Here is a 17272-nt window from a genome sequence, read left to right on the forward strand (position 1 = left end):
ACAAACTATGAAAACTGATGAGTTATGACTGTGAATGCCCGATGCATTGATGGTGTGTAAGCTTAACTGGTGCAAATGTGAAGTTGCAATGCTGATGAAAATCATGATTTCTTATGATAGCCATTTCACAAGGGACTGTTCCAGTAGGCTGAAACGTGAAAATGTATGCAGGACAACGGTGAACAGCATGTAAAGATGTACGATATTTTCGTTCAATCGTTGATTCAGTAGTGACAGTGTCCTCACTCTTGGAGACCATGATGATTTCGGTTTCTGTGTTGATGTTGATGATGGCCAATGTGTCATTATTCTTAGAAGGAAAAGGGTATATTTGATAGACTGCGATCAGATTGTCTGTTATGAATGGCATGAACTAATGGCATGTTGGTGTTAGAGTCGCCTTTAAGTATGGATAATATAGCATGGGATTTCTGCCCCGGAATATAGGCTTCAAATCATGTTTATGTATGCCTTGACTGATTATCTGACGTAGATCGTGAACTGGATGTAGGTTAATGGTGATTTTGTCATTACCAGCATTTGCAATACTTTTCATCAATGACTGATGACTTTCGTGTTTTCTAACTGGAATATTATTATGTCAATATGTCCCATGATTACTGAGAGGTGTTGAAAAAGTGTCATGTTTCGTTCCATTGCATTTATTTTGTCCACACTCAGTTGATTTATACTTTCTGCCTTTCGGAGATTTTTCACAATCATCATCATTGTTGTGTTTTGACTGTCAGCTAGCTTCTGTTGATATGTTAATACCTGAGCTCAATTATTAAATTTGTTGTTTATTTCCTGAAGATCTTCCTCTGTAGCCAATCCAAAAATATTCCCTAGAATTGCTCCATCCAGGTCGAACAAACCGTTCCTCTCATGTGTAAGTGTGATGTTGTTCATGTCCACAAATACCTCTGCTCGACGAGATCGGATGTCTTGGATCATGATGAGCGTGGCTGTTTTAGCTTGTTCATGTTCCCTTTTTGCTAACTTCACGATTTCAGTTACTTCCTTTGTGTTATGAGCTTCTGAAACAGAACCTATCATAACTTCCAGTGTCCTCAGTTGTTTGGCAATGTTTTCCAATAATACCAGTAATTCATATAGAATGTTCAAATTATTTTCAGTACTCATGATATCTTACAGGATTGCTGTCGAGGCCGTTGAGGCTATGAGGCATCCTTGCCTTACTACATGTTGAGGGTCTAAGTGAGCTGATCCTCTTGCTATATAAATGAGAATCCATGGTAAAATTCCCCTCATCGTTATCTACAAAAAAAAAAAAAAAAATCTATCAATTAGCTAATCCAGTCATGTTGTGGTCGATGATAGTGACGATGCGCATTAAAACTGGCTCGTGGAGAACAGTAACTTTGCTTGGTGTTTCACTGATAGAAGGAGTTTAAATCGATACCTAGCTCATGTAAATGGTGCACTGTGGCGTTTGTAGCAACAGTTGCACCTATTTTTGTGTGTTTGTTATGCAATCTAAATTTATTTTTGAGAGGAAAAAGAGGTAGAGGTAGGCCGAGGGAAACCTGGTTGAGGACAATGAAAAAAGAAGCAGGAGAGGAGTGTTGATGGGACCTGAAGGAGATGGCAAGAGACAAATATTGGTGGAGAGAGTTCATTGAGGCCCTATGCATCCCGTGGGGTGCCACAGGAAATGAATGATTGATTGATGTCTTGATTTCCTCTAGTTTATTTCCATCGATAGTGTGTGGTGTTTTGGTTGTGTCCGAGGTTGCATAATTGCTGGGTAAATTCCTTTGGGACCCTTTTTAAATAATTAACATTAATTTGTTTTTCTTCGACACTCGACAGTGACTTAATTACTACCTTGTTTGCAGTTTTCTTAATTACTTTGTAATTTCAGTGATAGTTTATTGTCTCTAGTGTAAATGATACTATAGACATTGTCTCCTAAGCTGACAGTTGATTCTTTTGCCTTTTTATTGAATGACTCCATTATTTCTTCCTTGTATATCGATAATTGTTTCTTAACCCTTTTGTGTATATCCTGGAATTCACGCAAACGGAGTTTAGGATATTCGTCATAATCATATACAAGCAAATTTTCACCTTCTAGAATTTCGTAAGGTAATTTCTTGTCTGTCCCGTAGATAATGAAATGTGGTGTGTCTCCTATAGACTTATTAATTGCTCCATTAATTGATGCTTCCACTCTGGGAATCCAATCATCCCAGCTTGCATAATTTTCATTGAGAATGTGTCGTAGCACATCCAACACTTTTTTGTTTTGTCTCTCTACCAACCCATTGGATGCTGAATGATAGGCTAAGACATTTACCTTTTTTTATATTGTATTGTTTACACAATTCTTGCAAGATTTCAGAATTAAACTCACCCATATTATCACTTGTTAATACCTTCAGGGTAGTGAATCGACATATGATATTATCTATGATTGCCCTTGCCACAATTTCAGCTCTCTTATACTTAATTGAGGTTAAAATCACATATCTTGAGAAATAGTCTGCAGCAACGAATATATATTGATTATTATTGTAGGATAAGGGTAACTTGAGTCAGTCAACCATGACAACGTCCCACGTTCGATTAGGTACAGGATATATCCCTATTCGTGCAGGTGTTAACGTGTAGCCTTTGTGTCTCGCACATGACGTGCATCTATCTATATGACTGTATATATATTTTCGTAACTATGGCCAGTAGTATAACATCCTGGCTTGTCTAACTGTCCTATCCTTGCCAGGATGTCCTGCACGTGGACTATCGTGTATCATCCTTAATACCTGAGGTATCATTTCATTATTAGATCCAAGATCAATGGAGCATTTTATTGACATTGCTCAGATCGTACTGGCCATACTAGATAATGCTTTGGGAGAGATAAACAGCTTCTACATTCCCAAGCATCATTGGGTTGCCCCTTGCATTTCGGTCAGCAGTAGGGGAAACCATTTGTATAAATTTTCACCAATATTTTTACCTTTGAAGCAGCTAATCAATGAGTTTGAATAGCACGTGTATAAAAGTTCACTGTTATTGTATTTCGAGCAACAGGAAAGGATAGGAATGTTATGTAATAAACAGTATTTTCATAGTTGTGTAATATACAATATATATACAGAATATAAATTGTGTGGCTCTCTTTAATATAAGTGAAAATGAGCCATTGTGGTTGCTCTGTTGTCGCCTAAACTAGTGACGTCCTATATTTTGGGGGATCTTAATACTAAAATAAGAATTATACTAAAAACGGTCTAAATCTAGTGTAAATATTGCTTAATTCGCATGATTTGCAGCAGGAAACGAAATGGCTGCCACACATATTAATACATTGCGTTTTCTCTGTCGTACTACATCTGTGCCCTAGCAAAAAGCAGGTTGCCTTTTTTTTTTCTTTTTTTTTCCCCCTTACAATCCGTAGTCAGATATTTAGACCTGAGGACGGGTTGAACAATACTGTGACTTGCGCCTGGCCACGTCCCAAGAAGCCCGCCTTTCGAATCACGGCGTGTATACAGCTTGAAAATTCACACTACAGACATATTAGTTTTTCCTTTAAAACTGTGGCAATAATGTTAAAATTATGCAGGCTTCAGTAGAGCAGTGAGCTCTAGAAGGATTTTTTTTTTTTCTTATATATTTACGACTTTGGGTCTTAGTTAATGTTGGATATCCTATCCTTCATGTGGACGATTTATAGACCACAAATTCCTAATATTTTCGTCTTGATTTTATGTATCAAAATACGATTTTTTTCTACCATTTCTGGTGTTACTACATTCTTTTCACCTTAGCTTAGCCCAAACTCTTGTCCTTTTTTGCAGATTGTTTCATGTAGCTCAGTGGCAGAATAAGGCAATATTATGGCTCTGGATACTTTCCATAGCACTTCTTCGTGATCAGCATCATATTCTAGTGTTAATCTATTGTTGCAATGCAGCATTCCAGATGAATAGATGCAATTTTAGGCCACGTTAGACTAAGAAAGGTATAACACTCATGTTACAGACAACTCTAGTCTTGAACTCTAGCTATGTCAGATGATTTCATTCAGCTGAGAGTGAGTCAGTAGAGACTATGATTGTTACCACTGCCACTCCATTAACCCGATTATGGCCGGGAAAACTCAAGTGTTCGATTCCCTCTAACGTTAGTTCATTTGATTGGCTAGAGTGCCCGGGACAGAAGTGGTGCTAAGGCCAGGAGATATGGTACAGTTCCCTATCTGGAGTATCCACCACGACCCCCGCTACTGGCCCCAGCCTGACAAGTTCCGTCCAGATCGCTTCATGCCCGAGAACAAGGCCAACATCAAGCACTTCACTTATCTGCCCTTTGGAGCGGGACCCAGGAACTGTCTTGGTAACGTCACATGTGTATTTATACTTAACATAATCTATACTAACCTAACCCGATCCAGCGTGACCTAACCTAACATGGCTGTAAACAAGGCCAGCATCAAACACATCACTCGTCTGCCCTTTGGAGTGGGACCCAAGAACTGTCTTGGTAACGTCACATGTGTTTTTGCTTTTCTGATTCCTAACCAAACATAATCTAACAACCTAACCTGATCTAACCTAAGCTCCCTAAGATAATTCTCCTAACCAAAAAGCTAATGTAACCAACTGAAGCTAAATTTAGTTAATCTAAGCTAACCTACTTTGCAGCAAACAAGGTTAACGTCAAGCATTTGCTATGTGGCACGTGATTTCGGCTTTCTGATATCTAAACTAACATAATCTAACTTAACCTTATCACCATCTGCGTAACCTAACCTAAACAAAACAAACTTATTCTAAAACCTAACCTCACCAAACTAAACCGGCAAACATTGTCAACATGAAGCACATATTACACACATTGGAACTGAACCTATGCATTATATTGGTAGCTTGTCGTGTGTTTTTTGTATACTGATACCCTACCCAACCTAACCAAACCTGAGCATAAACCAAATCTAACCTAGCCAGTGCTAACTTAGCCTTACGTTACCTTGCCCTATCTTAACTTACTTCAGTTAAGCTATCCTAATTAAATCTACAGCAAACAAGGTCAATAATGATTACTTGACACACGTCAGTTGAAATGGGACCCAGAAACTGAACTGGTAAGGTGATATATATTCTGTTTTTTCCTAATATCTAACATCACCAAATCTAAAACTAACCTAATTCAACCACACCTGATTTAACCTATATCAGCCTAACTTCTCTTAATCTAGTGTAACGTAATCTAACTTAACCTAGTTCAACATAACCTAATCTAGCCTAGTTCAGTCTAACCTAACCTAGTTCAGTCTACTCTAACCTAACTTAATTCACCTTAACCCCACCTAACTCATGGTTCAGCCTAACTTAACCCAAATTTATCCAAACAAAGTCGCCACCAAGACCTTCTCACAAACCCCCGTTTTTTTTTTCCTTTAATAATGCGACGCAAGATTTGCACTGGCTCTATGCCAGGAACAGTGTCCATAAAACCAGAGGTCGATTCTCAGCCGATCAGACTCGAAATAAATTTATTTCCTAAACCGTTATTATTACTGTATTTTTTACTATTAAATTATATAAGCAAATTTCATTGCTAAACAGATCCACTTTGTAGTTACCATCAGCTTTTACTTTGCTAGCCGTCTGTTTTTCAGCAAGATTATATATATATATATATATATATATATATATATATATATATATATATATATATATATATATATATATATATATATATATGAAGAGAGAAACCTGTACTGATGCCCACAGTGGGGGCGGAGGGACGTTGGTTACAAGATTGTGACAACGTGAGTTAACTTTTACCTGGTCGTGGTGTAGTGGTATGCTGCCTGGCTCTCATCTGAGAGTCCCTGGTTCGATTCCCAGCATATTGGTAATTTACCAAATATATATATATATATATATATATATATATATATATATATATATATATAATTATGGGATGGAATTACAGCAGATTTCTCATAATGACGACCATCAGGGAACACATGATTATATTTGTCGTAAAAAGGTAATAGGTCACAGATGAAGGGCAAAGTCAACTCACAGATTTGATACGATTGTAACCAAACTTTGTGGAAGAATTCAAGAATGAGAAAGAGTAAAGTGATTCAAGTTTGAAAACTATCGGTCAAAGATAAAGGTCACAGGACAAAGCCTAATATTCGACCCTGTATCTGAAACAGGTCAGATTAGTTCTGAATAATAGTTTGTGAAAGGGGATATGGTTTGAAATGCGTGGCTTTGACAGTACTCCCGAGGAAACTCCCGGAGAATACTATAGTATCCCCGACGATAGGGCGAACCAGGAACAACAGAGTTCGCCCACAAATATGCCGACACCCCCACACGGACCCCACGGGGTAGCCGCCACCAGCCACCACCACTCCGGGCAACAACGACGCATGTCAGCCCGGGCCGTGCGCCCCTGTGACATACAGCCACCACGCCGCAGCCACCGTAGGCGAAAAATACTACCTTCGCGTGGCGGAATCACTGAGCTAGCTAGGGGTGGAGTCAGAAACAGTACTCCAGACAGCGCCCCTCGGGTAGAGACGATCTATGGTCGCTCCCACAGTGTTTCGGTTGAGACGATCAATGGTCGCTCCCGCAGTGTTCAGGTAGAGACGATCAATGGTCGCACCCTTAGGGTTCCGGTAGAGATGATCAATGGTCGCTCCCAAAGTGTCCAGGTAGAGACGATCAATGGTCGCTCCCACAGTGTCCAGGTAGAGACAATCAATGGTCGCTCCCTTAGGGTTCCGGTTTAGACGATCAATGGTCGCTCCCACAGTGTCCAGGTAGAGACGATCAATGGTCGCTCCCTTAGTGCTCCGGTTGAGACGATCAATGGTCGCTCCCACTGTGTCCAGGTAGAGACGATCAATGGTCGCTCCCATAGTGTTCCGGTTGAGACGATCAATGGTTGCTCCCACAGTGTCCAGGTAGAGACGATCAATGGTTGCTCCCTTAGTGTTCCGGTTGAGACGATCAATGGTCGCTCCCACAGTGTCCCGGACACGAGAGGACGCCCTTGCGAACCGCCCCGTGTCCTCTCAGTTCGCCCTGTCTTGACGGCACCCCTAACTCAGCCGGATCACCAATGTCGTGCCCCCGTCTCCTTTCTTAAGAGAATACGGGTGATAATGTAATATTAGTGATATAGGTTAGGTGTGACTATCTCTCTCCTAGAACCAGTATTGTGCAGTGAAACTATGTGATGTATATTGGGGTAAAACAGATCACAATGAGAAGTTAGAGGTCGAGAATGTGGACTAAGATCTGAGTGAATATATGTGCGAGTGCCACCCCGGATATCTATAAAGACATATCCTCATTGCTGAAAGAAAGACTGTGAGGAAGAAATGTCATCTAGCCGCGAAGTAATATTGTGAAAGTAGTATTAAGAGTATTCCGCCCTTGTTCCGCGTTGTGAAGCGAGATTCTATGGACCATACCTGGAAGACCTCTCTGACAGATGTGTAATTAATAAGCCTGTGCCTAAAGAGACATGTTCCCACTCTAACGAGGAAATATCAAGAAAGGAAGTATTAATAATATTCCCTCCCTCTGCGCGCTACCCCTAAAAACCCTCTCTATTGCTCGCTCACGCTCTTAAAGCCAAATCAAGAATCAGAGTTATTTGCCAAAGTACCTTCACTAACAAAACCATATAAACTCCCCTGCTAATATCGGGCATCTTCCAATATTACCATAACTTTCTCCTCGCCGTTTTAAGTCACTCTCCGCGCCTCCCCTATCTCCTCCTAGTGAATCACAAACCCCCCCCCTCCTCCTCCCCCCTCCGCACTCTGCGCGCACCTGTATTTACTGCACTCCTAATACACTAGGATTGTCGTGTTGTCATTAGTATCTAGAAAGCAAGTATCCTGCGAGATATACATATCTTAGATAAGGTTTTATATTGCTCTATATTGTGTTGTAATCTCTGCTGAATTGTCCTGTGTCTGACTGTGGTAATAGATGTGTATGGTGTTGCCGAGAGTTTTTATGTCCTGCCTCTCTTTATTGCACTAGCTCCGGTCTCGAAAGAGGACCCCGCTCCACGTTGGGTGAAATAGGAACGAGAAGTCGAGCCTAATTCTACCCAGCATTACACTGGTGGCCAGCGGTGGTTCTAGATCCGAGCGTAGAAGAGAGGTAAGCAGGAAATATTTGGAAAAATGGCAACTAAACCGCACGTTCAGTTATCCAAGTTTGACCCTGACCAGTATGACATACACACATATCTTGCAATAATTAAACCCTTACTAGATATTGGCTTTGAAAATGACCAACAAAAAGTTGCAGGCACACTACCACTACTGGGTAAAGCCGCAGCAAATATTGCGCCGAAGATCGTCCCAGAACTCACCTGGCAGAACTTTACCAAGTTCGCTGTCCAAGCCATCACTCCATCATTAGGGAAAGTGGTGGCTCTATCCAAATTGGATAGTTTTGCATATGACAGGGATTTAGATAATACCCTGTTACAAGCAAGACGCCTGGTTACTGTTGCCTACCCGGAGGCAGATGAAGAAACCCGGGATCAGCATACATTTAATACTCTGCTCAGAGTACTTCCAAGTGTTGTAAGACAACACTTCACTATCCATGATCCAGCAGGAGACATGGATAGAGATATCAGTTTAATGAAGCGCCTTTTAGCCGTCCATGCCACCCCTCAACACATCGGCGAAATAAATCAATTCCCCGTTGACCTCATCACCATCAACCCGTGGGAATTTTCTCCGTGCTACCACGGATGTCTGATCCACGACATCCGTGAGCAGCTAGAAGCTGCCCAGTGCAGCCAAATGACACGAGGGCGCTTACAAACCCCCCCACCATACGCAAATTCCCCTAAGCCCCAGGGGAAGAAAAAACAAAAGGGGAAAAACAAAAAGCGCCCCCCTGCCCCCACATCCCACCGTAATGGCGGGGGCCACCTCACCTCTCCCCCAGTCTACGACAGAGGAGAACGTTATCTTTCCTTTTCCCCCCCTCTCACTATCTCTTCTGTTCTACCTTCCCCTATTCCTGCCCCTAGTTCTAACCTTCCCACCCCACACACCACTATACTCCCGCAACACAAAACCGGCCTCCCTCTTCACAGGCCTCCTAGGACCCTCTCCACATCTTCCCCTAACCTACTTCCTAAAACCACCTCCCCCCATCTACTGCCTTCCACCTCCCACCCCGCGCCACCCACCGTCATCACTTCACCACCGTTCGCTTTCCCCGCCCATAAGGTTAACTCATTCACCCTCCCTATCACACCCTCCTCCTCATCCCAGTGCATTCAAACAACCCCGCGAGACCGCATCTCCCCACCACCACCGTCTCTCTCTCCCCCTACACTTCACCCCACCTTTCCTCGGCTCCGACGGCACACACCACCTGCCACATCCCACTCCACAGCCCCTGCCAGGCCACCACGGGTTCAGCACCGCACACCGTCCGCCATCGCCCCCACACCCGCACCATCCCCTAGCTTCGTACCCACCGCCCACCCCACACCGCTAGCACAGAGCCCTGCTACCGCCCAGACCACTCCACCACCAAACACCGGGATGGCGCCACAAGATCGCACTCCCTCCTCGTCACCTACCCTCCAAGCCAACTCTCCTGCCACCTCATCACCACTACCGACCTCACAACCCCAACCCCCCCCTGCTCCCGCACCGCCTGTCACTTCCACATACGAGTGCGATGGTTCCTCCTCGCCATCCCCCTCCACCTCCCCTACCACCTCAGCCTCCATCGCCTCCACAACCCCCTGCACCTCACCTGACATCTCACCCGCCACGCCTCGCTCACCCTCACCCCTTCCCTCCGCCACCTCACCCTTTCCACCCAAGCCCACGTGCCCTGCCCACCCCGCCACCCCCGCAGGACAACCCACTACCACCGCCCTCTCCCCTCCACACCTACGCACGCCCATTCCGACGTTCTCACCTTCTTCCGCGTCCCCAACGTGCGCGACGGCCCGCGCTAACCGACCCCGCCCACCCCACACGCCTGCTTCCCCACCCACACCCACCCTCAGAACCACCACCACCACCCCCTCCGGCTGACTCTTATGCCCACCCACCCGATATACACACACCGTCAAGCTACATCAGGCCCAAATCCCCTCTACCTGTACTCCCCAGAGACTCAACGCCGCATTACCACGACACAAAACCCGGACTTCACCCACACTGTCCAGCATTCAGTCTCCAACCACACTGACAGCCATACCAAGCAACATGAGGATCAAGTGAGCCGTATGGGCCCCTACCCTAAACAGGAACCACCGACTCCGCGGGCCACACCACCTGTTAAACATCCTCCAGTCGACCACCGCCCCCTCCGCACTCTTCCTCACCTACGACCCAGCACAAGAGGAAAATTCCTACACTATCGCCTGGCAGAACACACTGCGACACCTCCAGCCCGTCTACGCCACTCCCAACACACTAGCGTTCCACCTCCAGCCACGGGGACGTGACTTTTTACAAGAACAGGGTGGTGAAATGCGTGGCTTTGACAGTACTCCCGAGGAAACTCCCGGAGAATACTATAGTATCCCCGACGATAGGGTGAACCAGGAACAACAGAGTTCGCCCACAAGTATGCCGACACCCCCACACCGACCCCACGGGGTAGCCGCCACCAGCCACCACCACTCCGGGCAACAACGACGCATGTCAGCCCGGGCCGTGCGCCCCTGTGACATACAGCCACCACGCCGCAGCCACCGTAGGCGAAAGACACTACCTTCGCGTGGCGGAATCACTGAGCTGGCTAGGGGTGGAGTCAGAAACAGTACTCCAGACAGCGCCCCTCGGGTAGAGACGATCTATGGTCGCTCCTACAGTGTTTCGGTTGAGACGATCAATGGTCGCTCCCGCAGTGTTCAGGTAGAGACGATCAATGGTCGCTCCCTTAGGGTTCCGGTAGAGATGATCAATGGTCGCTCCCACAGTGTCCAGGTAGAGACGATCAATGGTCGCTCCCACAGTGTCCAGGTAGAGACGATCAATGGTCGCTCCCACAGTGTCCAGGTAGAGACGATCAATGGTCGCTCCCTTAGGGTTCCGGTTGAGACGATCAATGGTCGCTCCCACAGTGTCCAGGTAGAGACGATCAATGGTCGCTCCCTTAGTGTTCCGGTTGAGACGATCAATGGTCGCTCCCTTAGTGTTCCGGTTGAGACGATCAATGGTCGCTCCCACAGTGTCCAGGTAGAGACGGTCAATGGTCGCTCCCTTAGGGTTCCGGTTGAGACGATCAATGGTCGCTCCCACAGTGTCCAGGTAGAGACGATCAATGGTCGCTCCCTTAGTGCTCCAGTCGAGACGATCAATGGTCGCTCCCACAGTGTCCAGGTAGAGACGATCAATGGTCGCTCCCACAGTGTCCCGGTAGAGACGATCAATGGTCGCTCCCACAGTGTTCGGATAGAGACGATCAATGGTCGCTCCCCCAGTGTCCAGGTAGAGACGATCTATGGTCGTTCCCAGGGCATAGCTAGGAGAGGGACGTCTCCACAACCGGAGATTGAACTCCAGGTGTCCTGTCCCAGAACATCCCGGACAGACCTCCCAGCCTCCCCCGGTCTCTGTTCTTTACGCCTGGCCCTAGAGCAGACACACCTGTAGGGCCCCAGTGACAGTCGCTGCCGTAGTCCTCCCCTGACGGCGCCTCTGGATGTGGGAGACCGCAGCCCGTCGCCTCTCTCGGCCCTCCCTAGGACACCCGGGCGAGACCTCGCCACGCCCCCACGACGCCGGGACCTGACCCAGAGGTTCCGGGACCTGTTTGGCCCCAGTCCCAAGGGCCTTACGCCGGAGCCCAGTCCGGAAGCCACCGAGAGTCCCGGACACGAGAGGACGCCCTTGCGAGCCGCCCCGTGTCCTCTCAGTTCGCCCTGTCTTGACGGCACCCCAAACTCAGCCGGATCACCAATGTCGTGCCCCCGTCTCCTTTCTTAAGAGAATACGGGTGATAATGTAATATTAGTGATATAGGTTAGGTGTGACTATCTCTCTCCTAGAACCAGTATTGTGCAGTGAAACTATGTGATGTATATCGGGGTAAAACAGATCACAATGAGAAGTTAGAGGTCGAGAATGTGGACTAAGATCTGAGTGAATATATGTGCGAGTGCCACCCCGGATATCTATAAAGACATATCCCCATTGCTGAAAGAAAGACTGTGAGGAAGAAATGTTATCTAGCCGCGAAGTAATATTGTGAAAGTAGTATTAAGAGTATTCCGCCCTTGTTCCGCGTTGTGAAGCGAGATTCTATGGACCATACCTGGAAGACCTCTCTGACAGATGTGTAATTAATAAGCCTGTGCCTAAAGAGACATGTTCCCACTCTAACGAGGAAATATCAAGAAAGGAAGTATTAATAATATTCCCTCCCTCTGCACGCTACCCCTAAAAACCCTCTCTATTACTCGCTCACGCTATTAAAGCCAAATCAAGAATCAGAGTTATTTGCCAAAGTACCTTTACTAACAGAAACCATATAAACTCCCCTGCTAATATCGGGCATCTTCCAATATTACCATAACTTTCTCCTCGCCGTTTTAATTCACTCTCCGCGCCTCCCCTATCTCTTCCTAGTGAATCACAAACCCTCCCCTCCTCCTCCTCCCCCCCTCCGCGCTCTGCGCGCAACTGTATTTACTGCACTCCTAATACACTAGGATTGTCGTGTTGTCATTAGTATCTAGAAAGCAAGTATCCTGCGAGATATACATATCTTAGATAAGGTTTTATATTGCTCTATATTGTGTTGTAATCTCTGCTGAATTGTCCTGTGTCTGACTGTGGTAATAGATGTGTATGGTGTTGCCGAGAGTTTTTATGTCCTGCCTCTCTTTATTGCACTAGCTCCGGTCTCGAAAGAGGACCCCGCTCCACGTTGGGTGAAATAGGAACGAGAAGTCGAGCCTAATTCTACTCAGCATTACATGGTTAAACAGGGATAAATTACTCTGTTTTCAGAACAACAGAACAAAGGCAACGGTTATTAGGTACGGTCAGCTTACACTTTTCAGGCATTATCAACTAATCGTGGTGGATGGGTTTTGGGTGAGGTAAGGATTAATTAATTATGCCTCCACCCACCTATGGTGGAGGAGGCATTAAGTGATTGGTCTGTCCGTCCGTGCGTGCATTCATTAGTGCTTAGGTCCATATGTCCTTAACACTATTTTGGACGCGATATCTCCTGAACTCATCGACGGACTTCCACCAAACTTTTGTCAGTGATGCAGTAAGAGGCGATGATCTGATAGGTCAGTTAGGTTAAAAGATTAAAGGTCAAGGCCACATGAGGTCAACTTAATCTATCCCAGTGTGTGCGGTATCTCCTGAAACTCTCAACAGATTTTGACCAAACTTTTGTCAGTGATACAGCATGAAGGGACAACGAACTGATTAGGTCAGCAAGGTCAAGGTCATATGGGTGTGGGCATTATATCTCTTGAACAACTTGACGGATTTCGAGCAAACTTTTGCCAGTGATACAATATGAAGAGATGACGAACTGATTGGGTCAGCAAGGTCAAAGGGTCAAAGGTCAAGGTCATGGATGTCATGCAATACCGCCTGAGCCCCTTAACAGTTTCTGAGCAAAGTTTTATCAGTTAAACAGAATTAAGGGATGGTAAACTGATAAGGTCAGCCAGGTCAAGGGGTCAAAGGTGAATATCATATTAGGTCAACTTATTTTATTTCTGAGGGCGAGATATCTACTGAACCCCTTGACGGATTTCAACCAGACATTATTCACTAATACAGTATGAAAGAATGATGAACCAGTTAGGTCACCAGGGTCAAGGGGTTATAGGTCAAGGTCATATGAGTGGGTGAGATATTTCCTGTACACCTCGATGGATTTCGACAAAACATTTTCTGTGATATGGTATGAAGGGACAATGAACTGATTAGCTCAGCAATGACACGGGGTCAAGATCAAGGTCATTTGATTAGCTCAGCAAGGACACGGGGTCAAGATCAAGGTCATTGAACTGATTAGCTCAGTAAGGACACGGGGTCAAGATCAAGGTCATGTGGGTGTGGGCGCGGTATCACCTAAACCCCTCGATGGATTTCGACCAACCTTTTATGAGTGATTCAGTATGAAAGGATGATAAACTGATTATGTCAGGTCAAGGGGTCAAAGGGCTAGGTCATATAGGGTCGAATTAGTTTAGCATTCTGGGTGCAATATCTCTTGAACCCCTTGACGGATTTTGACCAGACTTTATCAGTGATACAGTATGACTGCACGAAGAATTTATTAGGTCAGCAAGATGAAGCAGTCAAAGGTCAAGGTCATATGTATGTAGGCACGACACCTCTTGAACTTGACAGATTTCAACGAAACTTTTGTCAGTGATACAGTATGAAAGGACGATAAACTGATAGGGTTAGCAAGCTCACGGGGTCAAGGTCAAGGTCTTATAGGTGTGGTCATAATCTCCGGAAGCGTATAAAAGATTTCAACCAAACTTTTGTCTGAGATACAGTATAATAGGATGATGAACTACTTTTGTCAGCAACGTTGTGCCCAAGTTCAGAGTCACATGGGTGTGGACACGATATCTCCCGAACCCAACCACGGATTTCTATAAAAAAATATTGCCAGTGATACCATATGAAGGGATGATGAACTGATTAGGTCAGCAATGTCAAGGGCATATGGGTGTGGGTGCGATATCTCCATAACACTTCGATGGATTATTCTGTCAGTGATACAGAATAAAGGGGCGATGAACTAATTAGGTCAGCCAGGTCAAAGGGTCAAAGGTCAAAGTCATACGAGTGTGGGCGCAATATACTCTGAACTCCCTGAAGGATTTCGACAAATTTATGTGTGATACAAAATCAATGGGCGATGAAATGATTAGGTTAGCTAAGTCAAAAAGTCAAGGTCATACAGGGGGAGGTTGTGGCTGAATCAGTAGAGAGGTGGCCTGCAGGCCTAACAGACCCAGGTTCGAATCCTCGCTGAGACAGGGAACAGTTTCAGGATATGAATTTCATAAAACTGACTTTACTGATCTACTGAAAGACTCGCAGACATGACATAAAAATACCCCCACTAATACCAATACGCCAGTCATGTATGAGACATGTATTCAATATGGATGGTGGGTATCAATGCCGAAGTGGTGACATGTGGGTGGAGGTGTATGGTATGTAGAACTTCTGGGCCTTGGGAGCAGACTGTGAAGCCTATGCCCAGAACCGGACACACAAAAATATATGGACTTGACTCAGTTTTTCCTTGTGGGCGCAATATCTCCCGAACCCTTCAATGGATTCAACCAGACTTTTGTTAGTAATACAGACTGAAGGGACGATGAATTGATTAGATTATCAAGATCGAGGGGTTCAAAAGTCAAGGTCATATCAGGTCAAATGTCTTGGAGGTTGTATGGCTAGGCTTGTGGATGCATACTGAGCGACGCTTTGCGTGTAGAGCTCAAGGCCACAGTTATCGGCGTTTCATTTGAATTTCAGAGCAGATCAAGGTTAAGAGCAAAAGACAAGACCAAAATTTTTGTCATCAAGTCCTCCCATACGATTAGTCTCAACACGTCATGTCTGAGCACATTACGTTTCAGTTACAAAGAATTGTGAGAAACCACGCTATAGACAGTGAGTTTGAAGCACATATATATCTAAATTAAGGTATTTTCCAGGATATCTTCATTACTTCATAACAACAAGTGTCCTCTGCTCGTGTGGACAAAATATCGGACTGTTTGCAGCAAGGATGTTCCATATTCTGGGCAATTCTTCATCTTCTTCTAAAATTCTTCTTCTTTTTTATCTAAAATTCTTCTTCTTCTTCTAAAATTCTTCTTCTTCTTCTTCTAAAATTCTTCTTCCTCTTCTTCTTCTAAAATTCTTCTTCTTCTTCTTCTTCTAAAATTCTTCTTCTTCTTCTTCTAAAATTAATCATCGTCATCATCATCATCATCATCTTCATCTTCTACTTCCTCTTCTAATATTGTTCTTCTAAAATTCTTCCACTTCTTCTTCTAAAATTCTTATGTTCTTCTTCATCTTCATCTTCATCTTCTTCTTCTTCTCCTCCTCCTCCTCCTCTTCCTCCTCCTCCTCCTCTTCCTCCTCCTCCTCCTCCTCCTCCTCCTCCTCCTCCTCCTCCTCCTCCTCCTCCTCCTCCTCCTCCTCTTCCTCCTCCTCCTCCTCCTCCTCCTTCTCCTCCTCCATCTTCTTCTTCTTCTTCTCCTTCTTCTTCTCCTTCTTCCTTTTCTTTTTTTTTCTTCTTCTCCTTGATTCTATTTAAATTCTAAACTATTTGGTGATTCTGAGTTATTATAAATTCATAAACAAAGGCACCTTGACATAGAATTTATGAATATAATACGAAAGTGTTGGCAAGTTCCTAATTCGTCACGATATTTACTGGATGACGATGACAACGCATGCCTCACCCTGGTGACTCTACTCTCTAATATGTGACCTGACCATATCTGAAAACAAATGTTCCATAAATAACCATTAGATATTTGGAACGCACACCTGCCTACACTGAGTGTTAATAATATGGCCCTAACATCATAATCTTTCCCTCCAGCAATGCGGTTCCATCAGTACGAGGACTTTGATGATGATGATGATGATGACGATAATTTTTCCTTCTAGGAATGCAGTTCTATCAGGACGAGCACATTTATGATGATGATGATAATGACGATGTTTCCTTCCAGCAATGCGGTTCGCCCTGATGGAAGTGAAGATCGCTCTGGCCAAACTCGTGCTGGCCGCTGAGTTCGCTGTGGCTGCGGGTCATGAGGAAATTATCATCGACAGAGCTTCAATTGTGATCCGGCCTAAGAAGGGTTCCAAACTCCTTCTTAAACCCCTAAATCCTATGGCGTAATTGTGACGTGTGTGTGTGTGTGTGTGTGTGTGTGTAATTCACCGGGTCGGTCAGGATCACTTGATGGTCGTGATCGTCAGCTTTTACCCTCCCGGAAGGGAGCTGAGAGCTCATATAGTCCGATCTAAGGGCAAGGCTGTGACCTTCACACACGCACACACCCATCCCCTTGCTCAAGGGGGACAGTAACCACCCACTTCGTCAGTGAAACTTTTCGGAACCTGAGCGAGGCGCGAACTCCCGTCCACCAGTTGGCAAGCGAGAACGTTACCACTGCACCAGCGAGCAGTGTCTGCACCAGCGAGCAGTGTGTGTGTGTGTGTGTGTGTGTGTGT

The 17272-nt window shown here is 45.0% G+C and overlaps 1 protein-coding gene across 1 annotated transcript in view; it reads left to right on the top strand.

Moving 5' to 3' along the window:
• Positions 1-16937, top strand: part of LOC145412356 (cytochrome P450 9e2-like) — a 90531-nt gene extending 73594 nt beyond the window's left edge. The window contains exons 6-7 of the mRNA XM_080282245.1: positions 4175-4365; positions 16765-16937. Coding sequence (XP_080138371.1) covers positions 4175-4365; positions 16765-16937 — 364 coding nt within the window. The remainder of the gene's footprint in view (positions 1-4174; positions 4366-16764) is intronic.
• The last annotated feature ends 335 nt before the right edge of the window (positions 16938-17272 follow it).

The sequence above is a fragment of the Coenobita brevimanus genome, chromosome 93 (assembly GCF_032717465.1).
Source record: "Coenobita brevimanus isolate Jiangsu-jjx chromosome 93, ASM3271746v2, whole genome shotgun sequence".
In the NCBI taxonomy this organism is placed as follows: Eukaryota; Metazoa; Arthropoda; class Malacostraca; order Decapoda; family Coenobitidae; genus Coenobita; species Coenobita brevimanus.